Source organism: Taudactylus pleione, unplaced genomic scaffold (genome assembly GCF_031769625.1).
Source record: "Taudactylus pleione unplaced genomic scaffold, aTauple2 ptg000194l, whole genome shotgun sequence".
Classification (NCBI taxonomy): Eukaryota; Metazoa; Chordata; class Amphibia; order Anura; family Myobatrachidae; genus Taudactylus; species Taudactylus pleione.
In genome coordinates, this window is record NW_028284596.1 from 575,167 (window position 1) to 601,471 (window position 26,305).

At 48.5% G+C, this 26,305-nt stretch overlaps 1 protein-coding gene across 3 annotated transcripts in view; it reads left to right on the top strand.

The window, feature by feature from the left end:
• Positions 1–15,146, top strand: part of FHOD1 (formin homology 2 domain containing 1) — a 118,152-nt gene extending 103,006 nt beyond the window's left edge. For all 3 annotated transcript variants that reach the window (XM_088476768.1, XM_088476770.1, XM_088476769.1), the window contains 8 exons: positions 1,496–1,678; positions 3,317–3,436; positions 4,356–4,517; positions 5,546–5,736; positions 8,180–8,372; positions 10,006–10,165; positions 10,513–10,689; positions 11,990–15,146. In XM_088476768.1, the coding sequence (XP_088332894.1) occupies positions 1,496–1,678; positions 3,317–3,436; positions 4,356–4,517; positions 5,546–5,736; positions 8,180–8,372; positions 10,006–10,165; positions 10,513–10,689; positions 11,990–12,072 (1,269 nt within the window). In that variant the 3' untranslated portion in view covers positions 12,073–15,146. The remainder of the gene's footprint in view (positions 1–1,495; positions 1,679–3,316; positions 3,437–4,355; positions 4,518–5,545; positions 5,737–8,179; positions 8,373–10,005; positions 10,166–10,512; positions 10,690–11,989) is intronic.
• Positions 15,147–26,305: the final 11,159 nt, after the last annotated feature.

Consider the following 26,305-nt stretch of genomic DNA (forward strand, 5'->3'; position numbering starts at 1 on the left):
GTACACCGCCAATTGTCGGGGCTTTAGCAACCCGCTGGTTAGTAAATCTGCCCCTTGGAGTGTAACTTCAGAGGAGCAGACAACAGCAGCTCTGCAGAGGGTCCTGGGAGTGTGGAGGCCGGGGTAAAACACTGAGTGCAACTACGTTCCGGGTACTTCCTACTGCTAGTGATAACTGTCTGCTGGCAGAGTCCTGACACAATAGCACCCCAATAAAAGTGTCTAATCCTGGCTCAGCATCAGTAGTGTAAGGGATGGAGAAGGCAGCTCGGTGCCATGTACAGTATATAGCATCTTTGTGGATCAGTGTAATACGAATCCGTGTTTGGTATTTGGTACTGATCCTTAGCAATATGTGATGGTGCTGCACGCCCTGGATTAGATCTCAGTCTGAGCGCCATATTCCTGGCTGTACACTGGTGTGTGCCCAGCGACGGCACGCTATATCATCCGATATATGGCTTAGTGTGTATGCGCCTTTACAGAACAGTGCTGCAAGCTCCACTCGTCATCCGAAGCCCGGGCTACACGGCTGGTACTGGGGTAAAGCTCGCTCTCATTGCACTCTATGGGCCCGATTCCTAATGCGGATGGAACTTGCGATTTTTAGCAAACTGCATGGCGGCCTGTATACGTAACGCACAGCAATTACGGGCGATTCTAAGTCACCGTATCTAGTTGCTTGTCACATAGGGTCCCATTTATCATTAAATATTTGCAGGTTGTTCCCCAGAAACACCTGGTTTCGGGGGATGGCCGCAAATATTTACTGTCCGATACCGGCTGCTGTCCCTCCATTTTTGGCAGCACCACAACCCCCAGGTGAAGATGGCGTAAGCCGCTGTAGCAAATCAAGCCGGGAGAGGGTTCCATAGGGACCGTCCCTTGGCAATGGCCGCAGCGCAAGTGTGGTCTGTAGACCGCGCATGCACAAGTTCCCTGACACAGGAGTGGAGAGACCGGTGACGCGGTCACTTCACTCGCAGCACATCGCAGGGTCAGGCCCCTTTCCGAGCCCCTGCGGGTGCATTCTCCTACATCCTGACGGTATAATCACATCCTGCAATGCGATCATTAATAAATAGGCGTTACTGGGAGTTGCACGTGGAATAAGCGTCCCATGTGCGTGCAGACAGAGCTGCAGGGCTTTAGAAGCCGATATAGCAATTCTGTGCATGTGGAGAGCTAAACGCATCTGGAGATGCACCAAAATCTCTCCTCTTGGTTTTATTTTTAACCACGTCCTTTCCAGTATAATGCAATCACTAAGTTACAGCAAGTACTGAAAGCGCACAGACATAAGACAAACAAACGCAGACACGACACCTCGCTCCTCCGCTGCCCTGAGCAGTCACCTGAGAGCTTGTTATCTTATTCCCCTCAGAGGTGGGATCCTGCACTCTATACATTTAATATAGATAATGACAGCGATGGTAAGTTACTGTTACAGTATAAGCTCGGATGCTCATATCTCCCATACTGGTTCTCGTCTCAGAAAATCCTCACCATGGTCCCCACAGATGAGGAAAAGCAGAAGATCCAGGAGGCTCAGATTGCAAATCCGGACGTCCCGTTAGGGTCAGCGGAACAGTTCCTGCTCACCCTCTCCTCCATCAGCGGCCTGACCTCCCGGCTCCAGCTCTGGGCCTTTAAATTGGACTATGAGACCATGGAGAAGGTACAGTCAGCGATGTCCTATAGCACAGGTTCTCAAACTCGGTCCTCAGGACCCCAAACAGTGCATGTTTTCCAGGTCTCCTCACAGAATCACAAGTGAAATAATTATCTCCACCTGTGGATCTTTTAAAATGTGTCAGTGAGTAATTATTACACCTGTGCACCTGCTGGGTGACCGAGTTTGAGAACCACTGTCCTATAGTAACACCAGGTTTTATTGTATTGATATATGATGTCTGTGTCCAGGTTTTCTCATCCAATTCTTAGCTTATAATATACTGAAAGTAATTCATGTATATTCAAATACAGGGATTATTTACTAATCAGATCAGTTATCTAATAGCAGAGTTGCCTCTGTGTGATTCATTCCTGATGCGTAAGCTGTAATAGGAGAACCTGTCACAGCTGCCTCTAGTGTTCTATGTTCTGGCTGCATTAGCTTCATATCTTCATTATTTTGGTCCCTATTATATTATTGCTTAGTTGTATGATTCAGTTCTTAGACAGAAGAGACATTTATCAAACATTGCATTTACACGCAAAATGTACATAAAGCCAGTCGGTAACCAATCAGACGCCTGCTTTCATAGTTTGACTGGCAATAGACTGTTATTAGGTAATTGCTGAATCAGATTTTGCACCTGAACGTAATAGGGTCTCTGTCCTGGGGATAGAGGGGCACATATTTACATCAAGGTGGCTGCTATACACACAGTCTTTAGGGGACGGACTGGAGGGTGAGGGTGCGCACACATGGTAATAAGATTAGTAGTGATTACCATGCGGCATGGTGATTGCTCCGCTCCCGTCTCTCTGCACTGAAATCCTTTGTCACCGCCATGGTAACGGAGGTGGGCTCGACTGCGCTAGATATAAGACCCGAATATCACATTTTGTGCCGCTCTGTTCCAAACCGGAGTGCTGGGGCGGTATGTAGGTTAGTACATAGAGCTTAATGTTAGTAAGTGCCCGTTAGTATATGAACATTGAAACGGCATCTCCTATACATTGGCTGTAGTGCCAGCCTGGGATCTATTGGCAGTGCCCTGGATGGGGTATTAGCCAACTGTGCCCATCCCTGATCTGAGATACATGTTATCCTGTGACAGGCTGGTTCTGTGTACCCAGGGCTGGTCGTACAGCGCTTCAGGGGATTTTCCATTGTAACCGTACAAATCTCCTGCACATATTCTCCCTAACAATGAGAGAGGGCGGCTATGGGTCATGTTTGTGTGAGATATAAGATGGGTGTTTATAGTCTATGTGCGGAGCGCAGGCACACTGACGCTGCCCTCTGTGAGGTTACTAGATAGCGTGCGCACATTGGTGTAACGCACATACGAGAGACCCGTTTAGCATAGAACGCCGGCTCCATGTAATGCATCTGATTGGTTTTATACTGAGCATGGTCACTTTGCGTCTATAATTGTCCAGCGGTAGCACAGAGCTATGTATTAAATGCCAATTATTCTTTTCACATCCCCCATATACCCTAATGCAGCGGTTGCTTATTTGCAACTTTCCGGTAAACAGCAGAATGTTCTAGAACAAGGGTTTAAATATGTGTCGCGCAGAGCTGACAGTCTTAGCGGCCTGTGAAGTTTGGTAGATAATGATGGCAATGATGCTTTACTCTTAGGAAATAGTTGAGCCGCTGTTTGACCTGAAGCAGGGGATGGAGCAAATGTCCAAGAATAAGACGTTCAAAGTCCTCCTGGCCTCGCTCCTGGCGGTCGGCAATTTCCTCAACGGATCAAACGTGAGTTGTGTTCCTGCTCTTGTGGAGTCCTCTGTAATGGTGGGGGAGGGGCGCACTCTCCTGTGCAGGTGACGGAACGGTTTATGTAATGGTGGGGGAGGGGCGCACTCTCCTGTGCAGGTGACGGAACGGTTTATGTAATGGTGGGGGAGGGGCGCACTCTCCTGTGCAGGTGACGGAAAGGTTTATGTAATGGTGGGGGAGGGGCGCACTCTCCTGTGCAGGTGACGGAACGGTTTATGTAATGGTGGGGGAGGGGCGCACTCTCCTGTGCAGGTGACGGAACGGTTTATGTAATGGTGGGGGTGGGGCGCACTCTCCTGTACAGGTGGCGGAACGGTTTATGTAATGGTGGGGGAGAGGTGCACTCTCCTGTACAGGTGACGGAACGGTTTATGTAATGGTGGGGGAGAGGTGCACTCTCCTGTACAGGTGACGGAACGGTTTATGTAATGGTGGGGGAGGGGCGCACTCTCCTGTACAGGTGACGGAACGGTTTATGTAATGGTGGGGGAGGGGCGCACTCTCCTGTACAGGTGACGGAACGGTTTATGTAATGGTGGGGGAGGGGCGCACTCTCCTGTACAGGTGACGGAACGGTTTATGTAATGGTGGGGGAGGGGCGCACTCTCCTGTACAGGTGACGGAACGGTTTATGTAATGGTGGGGGAGGGGCGCACTCTCCTGTACAGGTGACGGAACGGTTTATGTAATGGTGGGGGAGGGGCGCACTCTCCTGTACAGGTGGTGGTACTTGATACTCCAGGATCATATAATTATATGGATTTTATATTAGTAATGTGGAATATAAATGCGTGTTCCCTAATTAGGGAGATATAACGTGCTTGTCTGTGTAGCTCTCTGTACGGGTAACAGAGACTATAGCCTGACCTGCACTTGTCTGTCTCCTCGTCCCTAGGCCAAGGGGTTTGATCTCAGTTACCTGGAGAAGGTTTCGGAGGTGAAGGACACCGTCCACAGGCAGACGCTACTCCATCATATGTGTAACATCGTCATAGAGAAGTTCCCCGACACCTCGGACCTGTACTCAGAAATCGCTGCCATCACGCGCTCCTCCAAAGTAAGTGTCTGCTCACCCGACAAGTGTCCCCTCTCCCATCACGTGCCAGGATCCTGGGTACAATCACCTCTTCCTTCCTAGCTCTTCCCACATGAGATGCTGTAGTCTGATCTTCTGCAGTGAGTAGGATCACCACTAGGAGGCAGTCTATACAGATGGGTTGCCCTTTATATTGACCAAACCTCTGCTGAGATTATCATAGACCTGATATGCACACAGGAAGCCTCTCTGCTGTCAGTGTACGACAGCACCACAGCTAGTGCGAGCGGCCTGGCGATGGTCGCGATTATCGCGACCATCGGGCTCACGTCGAGACCCTGCGGGAGGGTTTTGGCTCCCGCAAGGCCGAGTGGACTTCCTACTCTAATAGAGCAGGAAGTCCACTACTGACATAACGAGTGATGTCAGTAGGGCCGCCCACAAACGGCAGGCGTTCCTAAGGGAACGCCTGCGTTTGTGCAGACACCCCCCCTCCCCACCTATAAAACGGGGCGAACTGTCACTCACCATCGACAGCCGCCCCGTCTTGTAGTGAGCGACGGAGCTGCTGGGGCTCGCGCATGCGCAGTGGAGGGAAATCGACCCGCTTGCGAGCGGGTCTGAATCAGGCCCTTGTGTTAGTTGCCCTAACTCGCAACCTATTTTTCTTTTCATATTGTCCTAATTGGTCGGACTCTATTTTGAAAATAGGCGGGCCTAGAACCACCTGTGGCCAATAAAAACATGAGACTAGTAATAGGGGAAAAATAATGTGTCCTCTACAACCAGAGCTGGGTGCAGTAAGGGCAGGAAATGTTTTATGTACCGCTGGTCCATTCGCATCAAAGCATAGGAACTGGTCAGACTGGGGGAAGGATAAAGGGGAGTGCAGAGTTCCAGGGGCACAGAGTATTTCAGCACAGCTTTATGTGGAGCAATGTCCCTACCTCCAGCTTGTTACGCTGCTGGAATGACTACTGTCTTACATGTATGTTTATTACTCTGTAATATGCCGGGCTGGGTCGTAATGCTGTACGTGCGATTACCAGGTGGATTTCGATGACCTGGCGGACAGCTTGGTACAGCTGGAGAGAAGATGCCGGGAATCCTGGGACAGCCTGAAAGTGATCGCCAAACACGAGACCAAGCCCGGCCTGAAGAACAAAATGACCGATTTCCTGAAGAGCTGCACAGACAAAATCGTCATCCTGAAAATCGTCCACCGGAGGATCCTCAACAGGTCAGACGGGAAAATTCCCCGTTACAGATAAATTATATGAGTACATCTCCCAGCTACTGACAGACACATCGGGGTCCTGGGCTCATGGTTCTGGGAATGCAACAGTGATTCCAAACTCCAGTTCTCAGGGCATCCTAACAGTCCATGTTTTCCAGGTCTCCTCACTGAATCACAAGTGCAGTCATTAGCACAAGCTGAGGATCTTTAGAGATGCAATGTGGGGTACACACGTGAACGTCAAATTGTTAGATCGGCCAACACACCTAAGGATTTGGCAAGGTTATGTACAAACAACCACTTAGCCGCCCGATAGGTCTGGCCGGAAGAACCGACTGTGATGTCATTATCGCTGGTTCCCGTGGCCGGTATATCGGTCGGTCGTGTGTACACACAAGCAGATGTGAAAGTTATATCGTTCGGATATATCACATCTACCGCGTAGCTCAGCAGCTGGGACAAATGCGATGAACTTCCCGTGTGCATGAGCGATCTTGAGTACACACTATTAGATCCGGGCGTCGGAATGATATATCGTAAAACGGATCGCAAAGAGTGTGAGGACTGGAGCAGGGAATCATTAGTGCCACCATTATCTCATGTAGTTTTTGTTTTAAGCACATCTCTAAGTCCACCTATCATCAGCCATGCGTGGAGAATTAGGCAGAGAGCACATGATATAACACAGATACAGCATGGGTACGTGATTACAGACCAGGAGCAATTATAACATGTGACGCCCAACATTATACAGACTTCAACAACAGATAATGTAACACTGCGCACGTGTCGTTGTGTCTGCTGAGCTTGGCCGTATTGAACTCCGTTATAATGACCAGTTGATGCCAGAGATTAAGGTCTAAGGGTGACCATATACGGTGCGATCCGTCGGCAGACGGATCGTGCCGTCACCGCCGGCAATCGCGCCGCCCTTGCAGACCGCACGATATGCCGGCTTCCCCCTCCTTCACCTGAATGGGATCGTACATCGCATCCCGGATCAGATGGTTTTGCAGGAAGACCTGGGGAAGCGATGTACGATCCCGCGGGAGCGCGCAGCATGATATCACGGCACGATATACACGGCACGATATAGCACCTACATCGCGCAGATCCGTCGGATCGGCACCTATATCGTGCCGTGTATGGGGGCCTTAGGGCTGCAAGCAGTGTCCTCAAACAGCTATAGGCATATTAAGGTTAATTTCTGTGTTAATACCCCAAGTCACTTAGATAGGAATGCCATTAGTCTTGATCGCCTCTATTGCCTGCCCTGTACTGCTGCTAGGGGTATAATATAATATATATAGATGTGTAGGTCTGGGCAATAAAATAAATGACATCTCACATTCCCTATATAATATCCTTGTTAGATGGACTTCCAAAATCTGACTCCTATCTGTCCTATCTATTGCATGGTCCGAGATGATGCCAGCGGTGGTCCTACGCTCTCTGTGTTAGATTTGTCGCAATGCCCGGCTGCGCACATATCAGGCACTTACGGTAGTGCCGACATGGCGCTTTCTTCCCTGCACTCCTATGGGGAGCGAGGGAAACGTTTCTGTGCCAGCAGGATGCGATGTGGCGTTCCTGACGGGAAGTGAATTCTCCCCAATACACGCCTGTAATGTAGCGATGACCGTACAGTATGAGGTGTAGATCTTTAGACTCTAGCAACATTTATTTTAATAAGGTCATTTACAACATAACACAGTATATATAGGGGTGAATTCAAGTAGCCCCGATATTTTCTCGGGTGCGAAAAACTGGAGTTTTTCGTGTTTTTTTTTTTTTTTTCGTGATGTTTTTTTTGTGTTATTCAATCAGTCCCCGTTGTTTGCGCCTGAAAAAAGGGTCTATTTTCGGGAGAACCTCAGGCAGGTGAAAAAAAAATCCCTGTTGATTGCCGACTTTGGGGGCTAATTGAATAGCGCCAAAGCCGCGTCTAATAGACAAGTAACATCTCATGAGAATCCCAGGTAAATGTGGTGGCTATAATTTTGGACCCGAGGCTGGGACCGCGCGGGCAGAGCCGAGGCTGGGACCGCGCGGGCAGAGCCGAGGCTGGGACCGCGCGGGCAGAGCCGAGGCTGGGACCGCGCGGGCAGAGCCGAGGCTGGGACCGCGCGGGCAGAGCCGAGGCTGGGACCGCGCGGGCAGAGCCGAGGCTGGGACCGCGCGGGCAGAGCCGAGGCTGGGACCGCGCGGGCAGAGCCGAGGCTGGGACCGCGCGGGCAGAGCCGAGGCTGGGACCGCGCGGGCAGACCGGTTCTAGAAATAAGCTCTGATTAGTCTGTATGAGATTTTGGTTGGTCCCCGCTGTTGCATACATACCAACTTCCTGAATAATTAGCAGCATCCACAAGAAATGAGAGGTTTGCTTTGATCAGTGAAAGCCGATGTCCGTCTTCTGAGCAGAACATTAACCCATCTGTCCTATCGGCAGGTTCCGCTCCTTCCTGCTGTATGTGGGGTACACGTATTCCTCTGCCCGAGACATGAAGATAACCCGCTTCTGCCGGATCATCAGCGAGTTCGCCCTGGAGTACAGAACGGCGCGCGAGCGAGTCCTACAGCAGAAACAGAAGCGCGCAGCTTACAGAGAGCGCAACAAGACGCGGGGGCGGATGATCACAGAGGTAACCCAGCAGCGGAACCATTTACGCCTACGTTTGTGGAGCTAACAGCACAATATATGCATAATGGATTTCTGGAGAGTGAAAGATCAGTGTCCGATTTACCTGGCAATAAAATTGCAACATATCTGATAATTCTGTATTTTATGACCGTTTTACTATGTTCTAAACATGCGTCAGCTGCCTACGTGGAGTTTTCATGGGCGTGCAGCCTGTACGCTAGGAAACACCGTATTCACACCTACCATTGTATTGGCTGTCTGAATTTGAATATGGGTGTGGTATAATCGGTCGACAGCAAAGCGTCAACATGTCCTGAATGTCATTTACTTGATGACATAACATTTTTTCACTATTTCAGCCTAAGAGCCGTATTCAATTTGAAACGAAAAGTCCGGATCCGCCATACTTTTTCGGCGATGACGTCATTATCGCCTGTTTTGCTTTTACCCCGTATTCAATTTGAAAGACTTTTCGCCTAGGCAGAGAGTCAGTGCAATGTACTAGGCGATAAAGTTTCACCTATGAATAACAGGCGGAAAAAAGTGCAGAATTGGGGTTTTGGGGTGCAACGTTTCGGGAACCCCCGTGCAGCCTTCAGACAGTCCCCCAAAGGTAAACCGTGTCAATTTTTTTTTTTTTTTAAAAACACGTAACAGCCCAAAAAAATCACTTTCATTTTGGGGGCGGAAAAAAATTATGTTGGAGGACAAAGTTAAAAACTAGCGAACTTGACTCTGGGGGGGGTCCCCACGTATGCCCCAGGTGTTTTTTTCATTGCAGGGGCTTGCGGCAGGTGGATTTTTCACATTTTTTTTAAACTTCACTTTAGCAACTTGAAAATATGCTGACCCCCATTTTCAAGTACCCCAAATTTGCTGGGATGAGTTATTTTCTGGAAAAAAAACCTCCTGAATACTATTCTGTACCACGTATAGAAAAACGCTATTTAGCAGCTATTGAGCCCATTTAAAACCACCAGCTACCTTCAGCAAGCCAAATCGGGGGGCACCATAGGGAACCCCCATGTCAGAGCATCTTTTGGGGGGTGTCAGGCTGATTTCCCCAAATCTGACAGTACTTTCCGCCTGTTCAAGTTTCGCCCGGGTCCCGTTTTCGCCTACTTTCAAATTGAATACGGGGTAAAGCGGGCACGCGCGCGATACTCTTCCGTCTACAAAACAGGCAAAAATTGCGGGCCGCAAAACAGTATCGCGGCTCAGCTCAAATTTAATACGGCTCTAAGCCTAAATGTAGCACTAAAATGTACTGTTGACATGCAAAATGTCAGCATAATGAACATGTCGACATTGACCGCATACCTTGAATACCGTGCAGAACACGAAATAGTCAAATCATAATTTGTTGGTCTTAAAAAGTAGACACTGAAGGGCATATTTACTAAGCTGTTGATTGTTGGCGCTTTTGTCCACAGAATTTCTAACGGCGATAATACATGCAGTTAGGTGGGTGTAGCATTTAATATTGCCGCCTTAAATCCCACAGGCAAAACCACCTGCAGTTAAAAGACCTGCTAATTAGTAAATATATCGCCAATCACGCAATTGTTTATGTGCGCAATAGTGCTGTGCGGGTCCCGTTCTCATTCGCTGACTATGGCTTCTTCTCTCTACAGACCGCAAAGTTCTCCAGTGCCGCTGGCACCACAGAAAACAACATAACCATGACCAGCACCAGGTTACAGTCGCAGTCGTCTGCTGACGGCCACGAGAATATGACAAACGTATTAATCTCTACCGGAGAGACCAACACCCGCAGGAGCCGAGGAGTTAGAAGTAAGAACTTTATATCAGAGTCCGGGGTAACGTTCTATACGGTCACAAGACAGCGTTTACCCTCTCCCCTTCCCTTCATGATTGGTCGCTTAGCAGGGGGCTGTCTGCCATGGTGCCGCTATTCTCTGGTGTAGCTGCTGTGTTGCTGGGCTAGGACCTGTGAAAATAAATGTTTGCAGCAAACCGAGTGAGCTTACAATCCTGTGCATCTTATAACACAGTGTTAGTGCAGGCGACTGAGTCTAATGAACGGAAGAGAGTGACTTCACCTGAAATGAGACGTCTGTAGTTGCATCAGCTATGTGTATTATAACATTGCCCTATCTAACACAAAGCATTTGATTTAGGTTTAGGCCGTGCCAGCCCCCCAGACCTGTCTGGCAACAAGGAGGAGCCCGGCACGTCGCCTGTAGATGCATCGGATGAGATTATGGACAGGCTGGTGCAATCTGTGACCCAGAACCCTAACCAGAGGGTGGTGGCTCCAAAAGAACGCAAGAGATCGAGAGCAAACAGGAAGTCGTGTGAGTATTACCCCGCATGTCCGCCACTCACCGGGCCGCCTCGGGTTCCCCACCGTCCCTGCGGTCACCGAGCCGAGATTTACAGCTGACATGGGCTAGTTTTAGGAGGTAGAAATGTCCTCTTGCCAAACTTTAGCCGTGCGTTACTTGGTCTCCGGACCTGTTCTAGAAGGAGCAGAATCGGCACTATAGCTGGTAATTCTCATCACAGGTTCACTAGAATTTCAGTGCTAGAGAATTAGATACATGTATACAGCAATCACAAGTGCTCTATTTTAACCATAAGGCAGCAGGTTAGACTATCTCTGGGGCAGCTGAGTCTTGGTATTGTATACCCTAGAGCAATTAGGGTCACTTACCACTTTGCCGGGTCAGTCCTGAGGAGATGTTTCCCCAAACTCTATCCTCAGAGCCCTCTAACAGTCCTGGATTCGAGGACTGTATTTCTATAAGGACAACTGTGTAGGAGGCCAGTTAGCCTAATCTTATGCCTATGGCTCAATAGGTGAAACTTGCATTTACATGGGGAGAAAATACAGCAGAGGGGGTGGGGGTCTGAGCAGCAGAGGGGGTGGGGGGGTCTGAGCAGCAGAGGGGGTGGGGGGGTCTGAGCAGCAGAGGGGGTGGGGGGGTCTGAGCAGCAGAGGGGGTGGGGGGGTCTGAGCAGCAGAGGGGGTGTGGGGGTCTGAGCAGCAGAGGGGGTGTGGGGGTCTGAGCAGCAGAGGGGGTGGGCGGTCTGAGCAGCAGAGGGGGTGGGCGGTCTGAGCAGCAGAGGGGGTGGGCGGTCTGAGCAGCAGAGGGGGTGGGCGGTCTGAGCAGCAGAGGGGGTGGGGGTCTGAGCAGCAGAGGGGGTGAAATGAAGTTGGAGGCAGCTGAGGTTTCCCAGTGTACGCCGGGTCCCTTTACTAATAGATATAGGCTGATCGGTACCACCCTCTGTATATGTTAGTTTAGTTGCCCCCTGGTGAGTGTTCTCCTTTACTTATAAAGCAGAGAAGGAATATTCCCTACCCACCTGTACCATGCCGCCTGCTCATTATAGTCTATGTATCTGCTGTATTATTCTCAGTTTCTCACTGTTTTTATGCTTCTTGCATGTCCTGTGTTCTGCCTGTTGGTAATCGACGTCTTTGTGCTATACTTGAGTTCCCCACTGTAGCATTTTGCGGCACCTTATACCTATACTTACTTATATAACGTAAATGTTAGTTATTCCAGGGGAATCGCACATGTTAGACCCTTTATTGACTGGATATTGCATTTATGGGCTCTCGTACCTCACCCCAGACCTCTCTTACAGTGAGAAGAACTTTGAAGAGCGGCTTGAGCGATGACCTGGTGCAGGCGCTGGGACTGTCCAAATCCGCAGAGGTGACGGTGTGATCCCCTCCAGCAGACAGACTGCTCGCGTACTAGTCCGCTGCCCACTGTGGTGGGATCCGGGATGCCAGCCCTCCCTAGACTGATAGGGTTACAATGGAACTTTGCATGGTACCACTGGACAATGCAAAAGGATTAGCCAGCAAAGGTGTTGCATGCAGAGACTGCATCACTCTAATGTCTTCCTATAACTCTGCTGTGTATCAGTCCTGGGCTCCCGGCCATGTCTCTCCCTGCGAAGAAACTGAATTAAATTAAGACACTATCCGTCCATTTTCAATGAGACCTGCTCCCATGGATGTGGTGTAAAGCAGGTTACTGTAGTGGGAATGAACGTTTTCAGGACACTAACGGGGGGTGTTCCTCGCTGTAGCGATAGACCCGGGCTCCGTTTACACTTGTGCCCCTGAATTCCCGGGCGGGTATAGGTTCTGGAGAAGCTGGCTGAGCACAGAACATACTTCCACCTTCACATCGGTCACCAGCAGTGGTTGTGCTCTGGACAGTCTATGGGACAGATTATACCATAATAAGAATATAATGTAACACACTCCAGCTTCATCTCTTACTCAACCTGGTTACAAACGACCGATCCGTTCATCCAGCAGCTAAACTGTGGGCACCAGGAAAAGTTGACTTTGTTTGCACCCATGCAGAAGGTCAGGGCGACGGTTTCACCTTATTGTCGTCCCTGCCCACATTTTCTGGATATCTTGCAACCAATGCACCCCGGGGTCCCAAGAAGAACTGCCGTCCTCTAATGCTGTCGTCACATAGTTCCAAAAGTAATGTCAGATCTGGCAGAATCATTGGGGTATAAGTTATTTATTATGTCTTACCGATCAGCAGGAAGATCCAGTGTCCCGTTTACAGGGTCATGCAGTCCTGTGGCTATAGCGCCTGTGGGTTCAGCACTCTAAGGGTTAACCACAGCCCGGAAGCTGTATAGCATTGGGGGCAGACCGCTGCCACCTAGTGGTGTATAACCTTATTGCACTCCTGTATTTAGACAACATTGATGGCCATTGGCTTTCTGAAACAGGCACCAACATTTCTGAAAGTTTCCCTACAGATGAACAGTTTGAGAGCGAGCTTTCCCACTGTCCTCACACAATGTCCTATAATCCAGCTCTGCACCGTGCATGCAATTATAACATCTGCTCCCAATCAGAACATGAAATAATAGATTTGGCCAGGACGCCCCCTGTTCTCAGCTGGCAGGCCAAGCATAGGAAGTCGAGGCACGTCCTATTTTTAGCGTTTAATGAAGAGTCTCTCTGTCATCATTGGGGAGGAAACACCCACATGGTCCCCAGGCGAGGCCAGCCTCATCTCCTCCTTTGGGTAACACCACTCAATTTTCTCACTAGGACTCTATGAATCAGCTCAGCTGATAAAAACTACTTCCCCGGCCTGGTATATTTAGCTGTGCACTTTACTTTAAACCACTGCCACCAGCTCTAATAGAGCCTTAGTGGGAGCTCCTGGTGTATAAATGTAAGTACAACCACTGACTCTTATCGCTGACTGGCCCCTGGTTCTGTCTATATTGAATGTAAGCAAGCTGCTCTTTACAATGCAACAAAAGTGAATTTGTTCTGAGAACCTGTCAGCGAGGACCCCCAGTTATTCCCTAATGTGGTCATCCCGAAATGACACTTTTACCATGCCTCACTCCCAGAGATCTGTATGGTTTGGTTGGCTGATCTCTACCTGGCATAGCCAAATTACCCTCAATATTTCATCGGTTGAGGAAGGGCTACATAAATGTCTGGCGGAAAACCGCTCCTCAGTTGCTGCCTCGAGGTGATAAACTGGATCCTTCGTCATCTGTCTATCGGTGCCAGGAGAGATTATCCCAGCCCGCCCCGTTCTCCATGCTCACAGCGGATTAGGACAAAGTTCATGACAGATCTGTCCCAGTCGTCATAATGAAAACTGGAGAAAGTGGAACATTTATACGACTGCAGGCTCATAAAATCATCTTCTATAAAATATTACAGTTATGGTTTCTACGTGGCCTGTTTTCTGCATAAGCTACAGGAGAAGGATCCGTCTTTAGGGCCTGATTCGGACCCGCTCGCAAGCGGGGTCGATGGTCGGCCATTGCACACGCACCGCGCGTGCCCCGGAGCGAGTGAGAAATCACTCGCTCCGGGGCTCGCAACAAGATGGGGTGACTGTCGATGTTGATTAACAGATTGCCCCGTTTTGTAGGCGGGGAGGAGGGGTGGCTGCACAAACGGAGGCGTTCCCCAAGGAACGCCTGCCGTTTGTGGGCGGCCCTACTGACATCACTAGTGATGTCAGTAGTGGACTTCCTGCTCTATTAGAGCAGGAAGTCCACTCGGGCTTGCGAGACCTGAGACCCACAGGGTCTCCTCGCAAGCGTGATGGTCGCGATATCGCGACCATCGCCAGGCAGCATGCACACGCTGTGGGTGGTCACTCACAGGTGTGCGTGCGGCCTGGCGGCCGGTCAAAAACAGAAAAATAGGTATGCCCTGATTCAATAGTGTGCGCCTCTGAATCGGGGCCTTAGTACGAGTAGGGGGTCATCCTGGACATCCCCCCCCAGACCTGGGCTCTTCCCATTAGTCAGTCCCTCTCTTCAGTCAGTTTACACACTAATCCCATAGGAGACAGATGGATAAAGAAATGTTCTTCGTCCTACTCCGATGTCCACATTTCTATTTATTTTTCAAGGGCTTTAGTAGCGGGGAGAAAGGTTAGTGCCTTCATCATCTTCCGTATCAACCAGCCGCCCCCTCACTCCCTCTGAGATCTTTACTATAGTTTTTGTAATGAAGAACGCAGAGTCGCCGCTCATTGACTTTATAAAAGCTGGTCACGCCCAGTGTATGTGTGTGTGTATATATATCTTCACGTGTGGACATTAAGAACATGTTTAGGGCTATGTGGAGACTTTGTGCCATTCGCACAGAGTAAAACGCCACTTCAGGACAGTATTATGAAAGAATTGTACCACTTCTCTGTAAATTCACTCTAAAGCCATGTAGGGAATGTATGTCCGTGTAAAGCATATTGTGTTTCTTCAATAAAATTATTTAAATATAGGTTTTTTGGGGGTATTTTGCATCACACGGAAGCTGACACTTGTTCGTTACCTAGCGCTGCTTTGTTCAAATTAATCTCCCAATATTGCTAGAATTTTAATTTGCTCTGTTCAAAGACATATTTCCGACTTTTACAAGGGCAAAAGTTCCGCCACCAATCTGCCAAACACGCCGACTTTTTCAACGCTCCACCCACTTCAGTGAAAGCGACTGCACCTTTCAAGGTCTGCGAATCAGGCGGTCTCGAAAAAACTCAGGACAAGTGTAGGGTATGTCTGAGGTGAACAGTGGCCATGACCTCTGGATTCACCTGTTCTTCCTGGACAGGACTGGGAAAGAGGGTTCGCCTTAATTAATGATGAGAGCGTCCCTATAAAACATTCTCTTGCGCAGTTTCATCCAGAACAGTGAAATATTGCTGTAATAACGTGACCACCCATGGTCAGCCCCGGCACGTGGTGCGTGATCTGTACATGGGCCGATGCACAGAATTCCTCAAGTCAAATGATCGCAGTTATCACTGCACCTCGGACTCTTTATCAGGGACTAACGGAGACTTATCTCCAGTCAGCTTTGTGTGGAAAGAATGACGATCCACTTGTAAATCGATGTCCCTGCACCAAAGGATAATTCACCACCAACCGGTCACTCAGCAAAATAACAAACACTAATAATAAACCAAGCGATACATGGGAAAAGGTGGCAGCATAATTCCTTGTATAGTGCCATAGAAGGGTGTTTAAATGTAAGCAGATATGTGTTGAGACTATAGGAGACTGGTGGAGAAAGTCATCACAAAGAATTCTGCTAATAAACCATCTTACATGATAATACATTATACTGCAAATACATCATTTATAATAATGACTAATCTGTGAGGTCGGGCACATTTATTTTGCCGGTACACCGCAGCCTGTAGCTATTTCCGGAAATCGGAATGTAATGTCACAATGACGTATATCAGGGACTAGGTGTCCAATCATTATTTACCGTAGCAAACTTTTCCATGTTCTTTTCTTCTCCCCCAGCAATTGTGCTTTAGCCTTAAACTGATCAGGGAATACAATGGGACGCAGCAGCTGGTGTAAAGTCTGAAGTAACAGGATACGGGATTGGCTGCTGCAGACAGTTCCCTGATGATAAACCAAGATTCCTGTGTAAGGAATGAGTAAACAGGAGAAGGCTCTGATAACATAGGGATGGGTCAGTGCACACCTACAGCATGTGCTTGTGTGTGACTGGTGGTATCATCATCCGTAATTACATGATACAGAATTCAGCACCAGGAGCCCAAGACTGTCTGCAGGCACTGACCGATATATAAGGGGCTCCCAGAATTCAGCACCAACATCCTAAGACTGTCTGCAGGCACTGACCAATGTATAAGGGGCTCCCAGAATTCAGCACCAGCATCCTAAGACTGTCTGCAGGCACTGACCAATGTATAAGGGGCTCCCAGAATTCAGCACCAGCATCCTAAGACTATCTGCAGGCACTGACCAATATATAAGGGGCTCCCAGAATTCAGCACCAACATCCTAAGACTGTCTGCAGGCACTGACCGATATATAAGGGGCTCCCAGAATTCAGCACCAACATCCTAAGACTATCTGCTGGCACTGACCAATATATAAGGGACTCCCAGAATTCAGCACCAGCATCCTAAGACTGTCTGCAGGCACTGACCAATATATAAGGGGCTCCCAGAATACAGCACCAGCATCCTAAGACTGTCTGCAGGCACTGACCAATATATAAGGGGCTCCCAGAATTCAGCACCAGCATCCTAAGACTGTCTGCAGGCACTGACCGATATATAAGGGACTCCCAGAATTCAGCACCAGCATCCTAAGACTATCTGCAGACACTGACCAATATATAAGGGGCTCCCAGAATTGAGCACCAGGAGCCTAAGACTGTCTGCAGGCACTGACCAATATATAAGGGACTCCCAAAATTCAGCATCCTAAGACTGTCTGCAGGCACTGACCGATAGATAAGGGGCTCCCAGAATTCCAGGGGGGGCACTAGTATTTCTCAAACTGCAAGAGAGTAAAATCAATGTTTAGCTTCAAATGCAGCCTATCAGGGCTTGTTCTAGAGCCACCTAAACACAAAATTATTTTTTTTAAAAACACACTTATTGGTGTATGGAAACACAAACTGTAATTATGCCCTAATGCAAAGCATTTAGGGGGATCTAATAACAGCGATTATTACTGAGCTAGCAAGTACAGAGCACGCCAAACTCTCCTCTCCCATTATTAGCCTGCAAAGAAACGATTTGATCCCGCATATCCATAAAGCTCTTCTACTTTGCTGCCACACAACATGCAATGTTACATGTAACCGCGCTGTTTCCCACATTAATGTCTTTCTCGTAATAATCCTATGGTTGTATAAGGGAGGTAGAAAAGCTACGTGACTATCTGGGTCTGCATAGCTGTCAATCCTTCATCAGACCTGCTGGGAGCAGAGAGCGGATTAGATTGTGTGCTGGGCCTGGGTGGATCTACTATCATTGTGGTCATAAATGGCTGTTCGGGAGATAGAAGGATTGTTTGGGACAGAAAACAATCCTGACGTGTAACATGGAAGTCATTCTGTCACACTGACCAAATTCAATCCGAAGTTTTGCAACCACAGAAGAATAAAAAAAAAAAAAAGTGTCTAAGGTCAGAATCTCTATGGTGATGTAATATTGTTATACAGACAACATTAGCATCATAGATAGAATGAAGGGTTTCCTCTCTTGTAACACAATGGCTAAAGCAGATAGGGCACAATTGTTAATAGCATTTACTAATATGAATGGTGCCAGACTCTGTACATTGTGCTTAATTACCACCGTAGTCATGATCCCTCATCATCCACGTAAAGGATATTACGGTCAACCCGGATTCCGGTCATAAGAGAAGACCCACCTGGTCCTGCGTCCTGTGGGTGTGGAAGGTTTAATCAGCACAACCCCCCCCCCCAAATCAAAATGACCTAGGTATTGTCACCTGTGCTCAATCATGGATATCCTTACTCAAACCCCCCTAACAGTCCTGGTTTTAAGATATCCATGCTACTGTTCTCTGTTATCAGTCATTTTCGTCTATAGGCGAGTCCACATGAGCTCTTGCATCTAGTGGTTTTGAGGTGTCTCATCCCCCTTTAAACTGCATCTTCAGTATATCCCCAAAATTTTGTACTGAATGTTAGAGAGAAACACGCCTGAACATATCAATGTGTTTTCCATGTAAAACGCTGTGTTCTTGCACATGTGTTCATTCATTTCTATGTTGCGGTATGTACAACAATATTAATGGGAATAAAAAATATGGCAGGCCCAATAAGTTACTGACTACACCACCTTCCCCCCACACTGATTTGTACAGGGTGGGGGGAGTCATTAGAAACACAGATGGTCTCCTCTGCTAGGTTACACCTCCACTGATTCCTGCGCCCGCCAGCCCGACAAGTGTTCCCAACGGGGAGATTGATCACGCCTTCTATTCAGTGGGTCTGTTGCCCATAGCAACCAATCCGATGCTAGCTATCATTTTCTAGAGTGTGCCAGATAAATGTATCAGTCAGAGTCTAGCTACCGTTTTCCAGACTGTACCAGATAAATGAGATCTATAATCTGACTGGTTGCTATAGGCAACACCTCTACTTTCGTAAAGAAACAAAACAACACATACACACACCAGTAAATTTACCCGAGACTTATTACCCCCTAAGACGTGGCCAATCCTGGCATGGGGCGTATAAGCTTGGTTCAGCGCCGGTACTTTGGATGTCACAGGACGACAGTGTCCAGCTATTCCCACCGAGTCCTGAGACAAACTCATGGGCATCATCGCCAGGAATCTGCCCCAGCAGGAAGACGCGTAGAAGTTGGAAGCGTCACACTCAGATCTAATTCAGTCGAGGATCCAACTAATAATCCCTCCAATAACCACCTTGTTTCTATACCCACTGCGACACTCTGGTCAAAGTCCTAATTACTTCCTCATTGGAAAGTGGTCAATCTGGCACTGACTGTCGTTCTCACAACCATGTTAGTTTTAACGAAGTTGTTTTAAATGTAATTACATTGGGGTCTGTGAACAAAGACTTGGAGAGAGGGAAAGTACCAACCAATCTGCTCCTGTCATGTTACAGGCTGCGTTTGAAAAATGACAGGAGCTGATTGGATGGTACTTTATCTCCACGACTTCGTACACAAACCCCGTTGTCACGTAGCACTGTCAGAGTTCAGCACAGTAATCAGGACGGAGCAGGGTGCGTCGATGGGTCGGTGCATCGGGCTTATTAGCGCAGACGTGTCACGTAAATTGATGGCAGGAGAGAAATCGGCTGGCTGCAGCCTGTGCCATCTGATGCCGTGGCCAGATCCATCCGGCATCAGTGATGCAATGAAGGCGGAATATATCACTATACTAGTCATACTTCTTGTTCTACTGAATGATTACATGATGTGGAAATCTTCCTACCAAGGGATTGCACGCTGCTGGACCAGCACGGTTGTTTCATCTGCTTTATTCCAGCGGCAATTCCGCTATGTGATCCATTCCGCTATGTGATCCACGAGGTCACATTTTATAAAAATACTGCATTTACTTTTCATATTTCAGCCTGTGTTGCATTTACCTGGGAATGTGCCAAAAATAAAAACATTCATCGTCTGTTGGCCAGAATCACACAACGGGTTTCTACCAGGAACTTTGTGGTCTACCGAATCCCGCGCTGACCTAATGTAACCGCTGCCTTCCTGGATATGGCCAGAACTTAGTGGTCTACCAGATCCCGTGCTGACCTAATGTAACCGCTGCCTTCCTGGATATGGCCAGAACTTTGTGGTCTACCAGATCCCGTGCTGACCTAATGTAACCGCTGCCTTCCTGGATATGGCCAAAACTTTGTGGTCTACCAGATCCCGTGCTGACCTAATGTAACCGCTGCCTTCCTGGATATGGCCAGAACTTTGTGGTCTACAAGATCCCGTGCTGACCTAATGTAACCGCTGCCTTCCTGGATATGGCCAGAACTTTGTGGTCTACCAGATCCCGTGCTGTCCTAACGTTACCGCTGCCTTCCTGGATATGGCCAGAACTTTGTGGTCAGGGCCTCTACAAACATTGGAGAAATGGATTCGCCATTGTTCCTGTGAATGTATGTGTAAATCATGACGGGTTTTCCACATTAAAATTTAAAAGGTGACCAACACCCAAAGCTAAATGACTAGAAAAAGAGAGAGAGAAGGAAAATAACAACCCACACAGTAAGATTGTGTACATTGAATGCACCATTTGGGTCTCCGTGCTCCCATGTTGGCCTGCTTGCTGTAATGGTCCCCAGCCAACTTCCTCAGTTTCTACCATTCCTGGACATTTTTGAGTCCCAAAATTACTAGGGATTAGAATCATTAAATCCCGGCTGTTACAGGGTTCAAAACACACTGTGGCTTGTCATGAGGCAGTGGGATAATATTTACCTTCTCGGTTCCGCTCGCACTATCCGGTCCTCTCATGCTCTCCCAGCTGCGCATAGAACAGATGGAGCCCCATGATGCAGTTGGTCCCAGTCACTGACCGGCTGGGAGTGCACTGAGCGCCAACATAATCACTGTGCTCCCAGCCAATCGGTGACTGAGAGCAGCCGCATCACAGTTCTCCAGCTCTTCTACTGCAGCTGGCACTGGGAGAGGACTGGACAATGCACCTGCCGATAAGAGAAGCCCCTTCTGACCACCGCTATGTGACTACGGTGCCTGGGAGAGGACCGAACAACCCACCTGTCGATCAGAGAAGCCTCCTCTGACCACCGCTGTGACTAAGGTGCATGGGAGAGGACCAGACAACACACCCCCTGACCAGAGAAGCCCCTTCTGACCACCACTGTGTGACTACGGTGCCTGGGAGAAGACCAGACAACGCACCCACTGACCAGAGAAGCCCCTTCTGACCGCCACTGTGTGACTACGGTCCCTGGGAGAGGACCAGACAACTCGCCTGCTGACCAGAGAAGCCCTCTCTAAACACCGCTGTGTGAATAAGTTAAAAGAAAGGGACTATTTCATCAGCTAGGAGAGTTTCAGAGCTAGGCGCTCCGTCTTGTAGGTCTCCTGGTCTCCTTTTCCAGGTGATTCGGGCTGTTTGATTAGGATATGGTGATTCTGGTTTTGGCACACCATAGGTCTACTAAAGAAGTCACCTTCGTTCACTGGATGTGGTTAGGTCTTTGAGAACGTATGTTTGGAAGGATGAGTGACATCCGCAAGACACAGGATATTTTGGTCCACTACTATTTTCATAAAAGGGATTTGCCACCCTCCAAGCAGGATATTGCCAGGTGGTTTATCTCCGCCATTTGTCAGGCTCACAGTTGGGCTGGGCAGCCGTTTCCCGAAACTCTCATGGCGCAATCTACTAGATGAGTTAGTGCCTCCTGGGCTGCACGGCATGAAGCTTCAGCTGAGCTGCTTTGTAGGACTGCCACTGGTCATCTGTTCATAGGGTCACCAGATTCTACGTCTTTGCATCCAGAGATGCCAGCTTTGAAAGGAGGATGCTCCCACTGAGCAATACCCACTTTGCAGCTTTGGGATGCCCCCATTGTCTCCCAATTGGGGGAGAGGGGAGATCATTTTTTAAACTTTACTCAATACTTTTCTTTGAGTCCATTGGAGGACACTGGGCGCCCGCCTTTTACACTCTGGTTCTTTGTTGCTGCAGTTTGATGTTTTAGGAGAAAATTGTTAATTTCCTACTTGTTTGACCCTCTCGATCTTATCCTGTGGAGTTTGGTTTAACAAAACAGAGTTTTCCTAACCGGCGCATAGTATAGGAGGAGAGGAGCTACGGGCAAGAAGTAGAAATGAAAGTGCCTGCGCTCCTTCAGCACTGGTGAGTTGGAGCTGATACCCACCTATGGGCCATGTAGCATTTGTTCCGTTCAGAAGGGGCCACTGGTTACAATGATTGGGGATGACGGCTGTCACAGGACAGCTTTCCTGTGTAAACTATTCTTCCCCTCATTACAGAACAATGGGCCCGATTCAACACAATGGCGATTACAAAGAACGTGGGATTGTTCGCCATCGCCCATGCGTATAAGCAGCACTGGGAGTGGGCAGCGATCACATTGCGACTACAGATGCACAGAACCATTGCAGAATGAGTAACAGGCTGTCAGTGTTTGGGGGTGGTCTGAAGAACGCAGGCGTCTGTCCGTATGAACGCCGTTTCATGGGCGTGCATAAATTAGCCCATGCGATCTTCTACGCAGCTCTGTGAGTCCGGAGAGCTCCCAAGGCTGCGGCAAGTCAGACCTTCCACAAGGGCAAGATGGCTGCTCGATGTGACCGATATTTACGCAGGTAAGCAAAGTCGTGTATATAATATATATATATATACACACACACACACACAGTGTGTGTGCATATATATATATATATATATATATATATATAGAGAACATGTAGAGGGGCACTCAATATTCCAATATGGTAATGCCGGGGTGCCTTCCTTGGAACAATATAGAAATGCGGTGTCTGTTAAAAAACAGCAACAGGCGGCACTCCATGGACTTTGTTAATGAAGAAAAGTGACTTTATTCGCCAACGTTTCAAGACCTGTGCGGTCTTGTCATCAGGGTGAAAACACACCCTGATGACAACACCGCACAGGTCTTTAACGTTGGCGAATAAAGTCACTTTTCTTCATTAACAAAGTCCGTGGAGTGCCGCCTGTTGCTGTTTTTTAACAGACACCGCATTTCTATATATATATAGTGTATGCCTCGACAAAAGGACAGCAGGTGTGTCCCAAAACGTTGGTGAATACTTCCAATATGATTTAATACAAACGTATTGCTTTCACAAAGTCTCCGAGTGCCGCAGCTTGTTTGTGCCAGTATTTTATATATGAGAAGGCACCAATGGGAGTCCTTATGCTTACAACCATTAGCTTATTTTTGCAGTTACGATTGCATTAGCTTCCGTCTCTGAACCAGGCCCAATGCTCTGGGTGTAGTAGGTCCGGCGGTTCAAATCCCGACAGCGGCAGCCCGACAAGGGTGAAAATCCCCATCGTCCATAAGGTAAGTGTTGCTAACCTAATTCCCCCCCCTAACCCTCCCTTGGGGGGGAGGTTAGGGTTAGACACCCCTAAGTGCCTAACCCTAATCCCCCCCTTCCCCACCACCTAAACCTAAGTCCCCCGGGGAGGTGCCTAGCCCTAACCTCCCCCCGGGGGTGCCTAACCCTAACCCCTAGCCTAACTGTAACCCTTCCGGGGGGGGGTGCCTAACCCTAAGTCCCCCCCCCCAGGAGCCCTAAACCTAACCCTACACCCGCTGTCCGCGTCAGTCTTCCGGCATCTGGTTAATGACAGGCTTCTAGATTTAGACGCCTGTCATTAGTACCACGCCGGGATTAGAACGTCTGGAAGCCGGCGGTCGGGATTTAGACCGTCGGCTTCCAAACTACATCCCAATGCTCTGTGTCTACAGTAGGATACAGTCACCCATCCCATCCTCCGACATCCCCAGCAGCTCGGTATTTACAGCGTCATAAAATGTTTCTCCCCTCCCCCCTCCCCAATGCTCTGCAAAGCATCTATACAGAATAATCCCTGGTTTATGGCCTGAAAAGTCTTCTTATCTTTATAGCAGTACTTTATTGTGTCCACAAGCAACCAAGATGTTTTTAGTCAACATGTAAATGCCATGAGACAATGCACAGAGGGAAAGTATTCAGCCCCTTCGGCAATTATCACCTGTCAGATTTTTACATAAAGTTATCAAAAAAGGTTTATTCCCGAATTTTTACAGCCGAACAGAAAAAACAGGTATAGAGAAAATGCTGCAACGTAAGAATGCTGTCAAAAATAGAAGTGTTGATATAAAATTAATTATTAATTAACAAAATGCAAAGTGAATGAACAGAGGAGAAATCTAACTCCAATCAATATTTGGTGTGACCACCCTTTGCCTTCAAAACAGCATCAATTCTTCTAGGTACACTTGCACACAGTTTATGAAGGAACTCGGCAGGGAGGTTGTTCCAAACATCTTGGAGAACTAAGCACAGATCTTCTGTTGATGTAGGCTTGCTCAGATCCTTCTGTCTCTTCATGTAGTCCCAGACAGACTGGATGATGGTCAGAAAAGGGCTCTGTGGGGGCCATACCATCACTTCCAGGACTCCTTGTTTTTCTTTACGCTCAAGATAATTCTTAAGGACATTGGCTGTATGTTTGGGGTGGTTGTCCTGCTGTAGAATATATTTGGAGCCAATCAGACGCCTCCCTGATGGTATTGCATATTGGATAAGTACCTGCCTGTATATCTCAGCATTGAGGACACCATTAATCCTGACCAAATCCCCAACTCCATTTGCTGAAATGCAGCCCCAAACTTGCAAGGAACCTCCACCATGCTTCACCGTTGCCCTCAGACACTCATCATTGTACCACTCTCCAGCCCTTCGGCCGACTAACTGCCTTCTGTTACAGCGAATCATCAGTCCAGGGCACCTACTACCATTTTTCTGCACCCCAGTTCTTATGTCTTCGTGCATAGTTGAGTCGCTTGGCCTTGTTTCCAGTAGAAGGTATGGCTTTTTGGCCGCAATTCTTCCATGAAGACCACTTCTGGCCAGACTTCTCCGAACAGTAGATGGGTGTACCTGGGTCCCACTGGTTTCTGCCCGTTCTGAGCTGATTGTACTGCTGGACATCTTCCAGTTTTGAAGGGAAGTAAGCATGACGTGTCTTTCATCTGATGCACTAATGCTGCCCATCCACTAGCAGACTTGTCCCTGAAAGATGAAAGATCAAAAGATCTTCACAAATCGTTCAGCAACGATGAACGATTGCACAAAACGACCATAGACCAACGATTTTCAAAGCAGTTGTTAATAAAAGTGGGCTGAATTATTTATTTAAATCTATATATGTTGGTCGTTCCGGCTTTGAAAACGTGCGCCGATGCATGAACGATGGAATGATAACAATGTACAATAACGACTACTTGACGGGCAAAACAGGATGACGCAAACGACCGGCGGGATCGCGCATCACTGGTCGTTTAGGGCATTTTACTGCACGATTTCCAGGCAATTGAACGATAATGACGGTCATTATCGCTCAATCGCCTAGTGGATGGGCATCTTAAGTTTCCTTGACTGACCACTGCGTCTACGGTCCTCAACGTTGCCCGTTTCTTCAAAAGAGCTTGGACAGTACATCTTGAAACCAGTCTACTTTGCAATCTTTGCCTGGGAGAGACCTTGCTGATGCAGTATAACTACCTTGTGTAGTACGAGTATTACTACCTTGTGTCTTGTTGCTGTGCTCAGTCTTGCCATGGTTTTAAGCCTCCTACACAGCTTTTTCTGTTTCAGCCTACGTATGAAAAAGATTATTATCACTTGTTTGGTATGATTGGTTAATCATACACCGGACTATAATCCTACACAGGGGCGTAGGGAGGGCGGCTCCGGTGGAGCGCAAGCTCCAGGCGCCGTAAAGGTTAGATGGTGCACCGGAGCCTGACTCCGCTCCGACACCTACCGCCTGGCCGCCCGCAGCTCACAGCTGTCTAATCAGACAGCCTGAGCCGCGTAAGCTTCCTCCCTCCGCGTTGCCAGCGTGTGTGCATATGATGTCAGACGGGGCGGAGAATGCAGTGCACAGGAGACTGGACTGGAGATAGGAGGTGCCCGGGACGCACCTACTCACCGCGGAGGGCACCATCCATCAGGACCAAGTTATCTACAAGGTGGACATTGGACTGCTGCTGCCTACTGGAGCAGGTAAGCTGCATTCAACAGGCAGCTGGGAATTTAGCAAGGGGGATAGAGGCACAGAGAGGAATAGGGGGTACAGATAGAGGCACAGAGAGGCACGGGGTACAGATAGAGGCACAGAGAGGGGCACAGGGGGTACAGATAGAGGCACAAAGAGGAATAGGGGGTACAGATAGAGGCACAAAGAGGAATAGGGGGTACAGATAGAGGCACGGAGAGGAATAGGGGGTACAGATAGAGGCACGGAGAGGAATAGGGGGTACAGATAGAGGCACGGAGAGGAATAGGGGGTACAGATAGAGGCACGGAGAGGAATAGGGGGTACAGATAGAGGCACGGAGAGGAATAGGGGGTACAG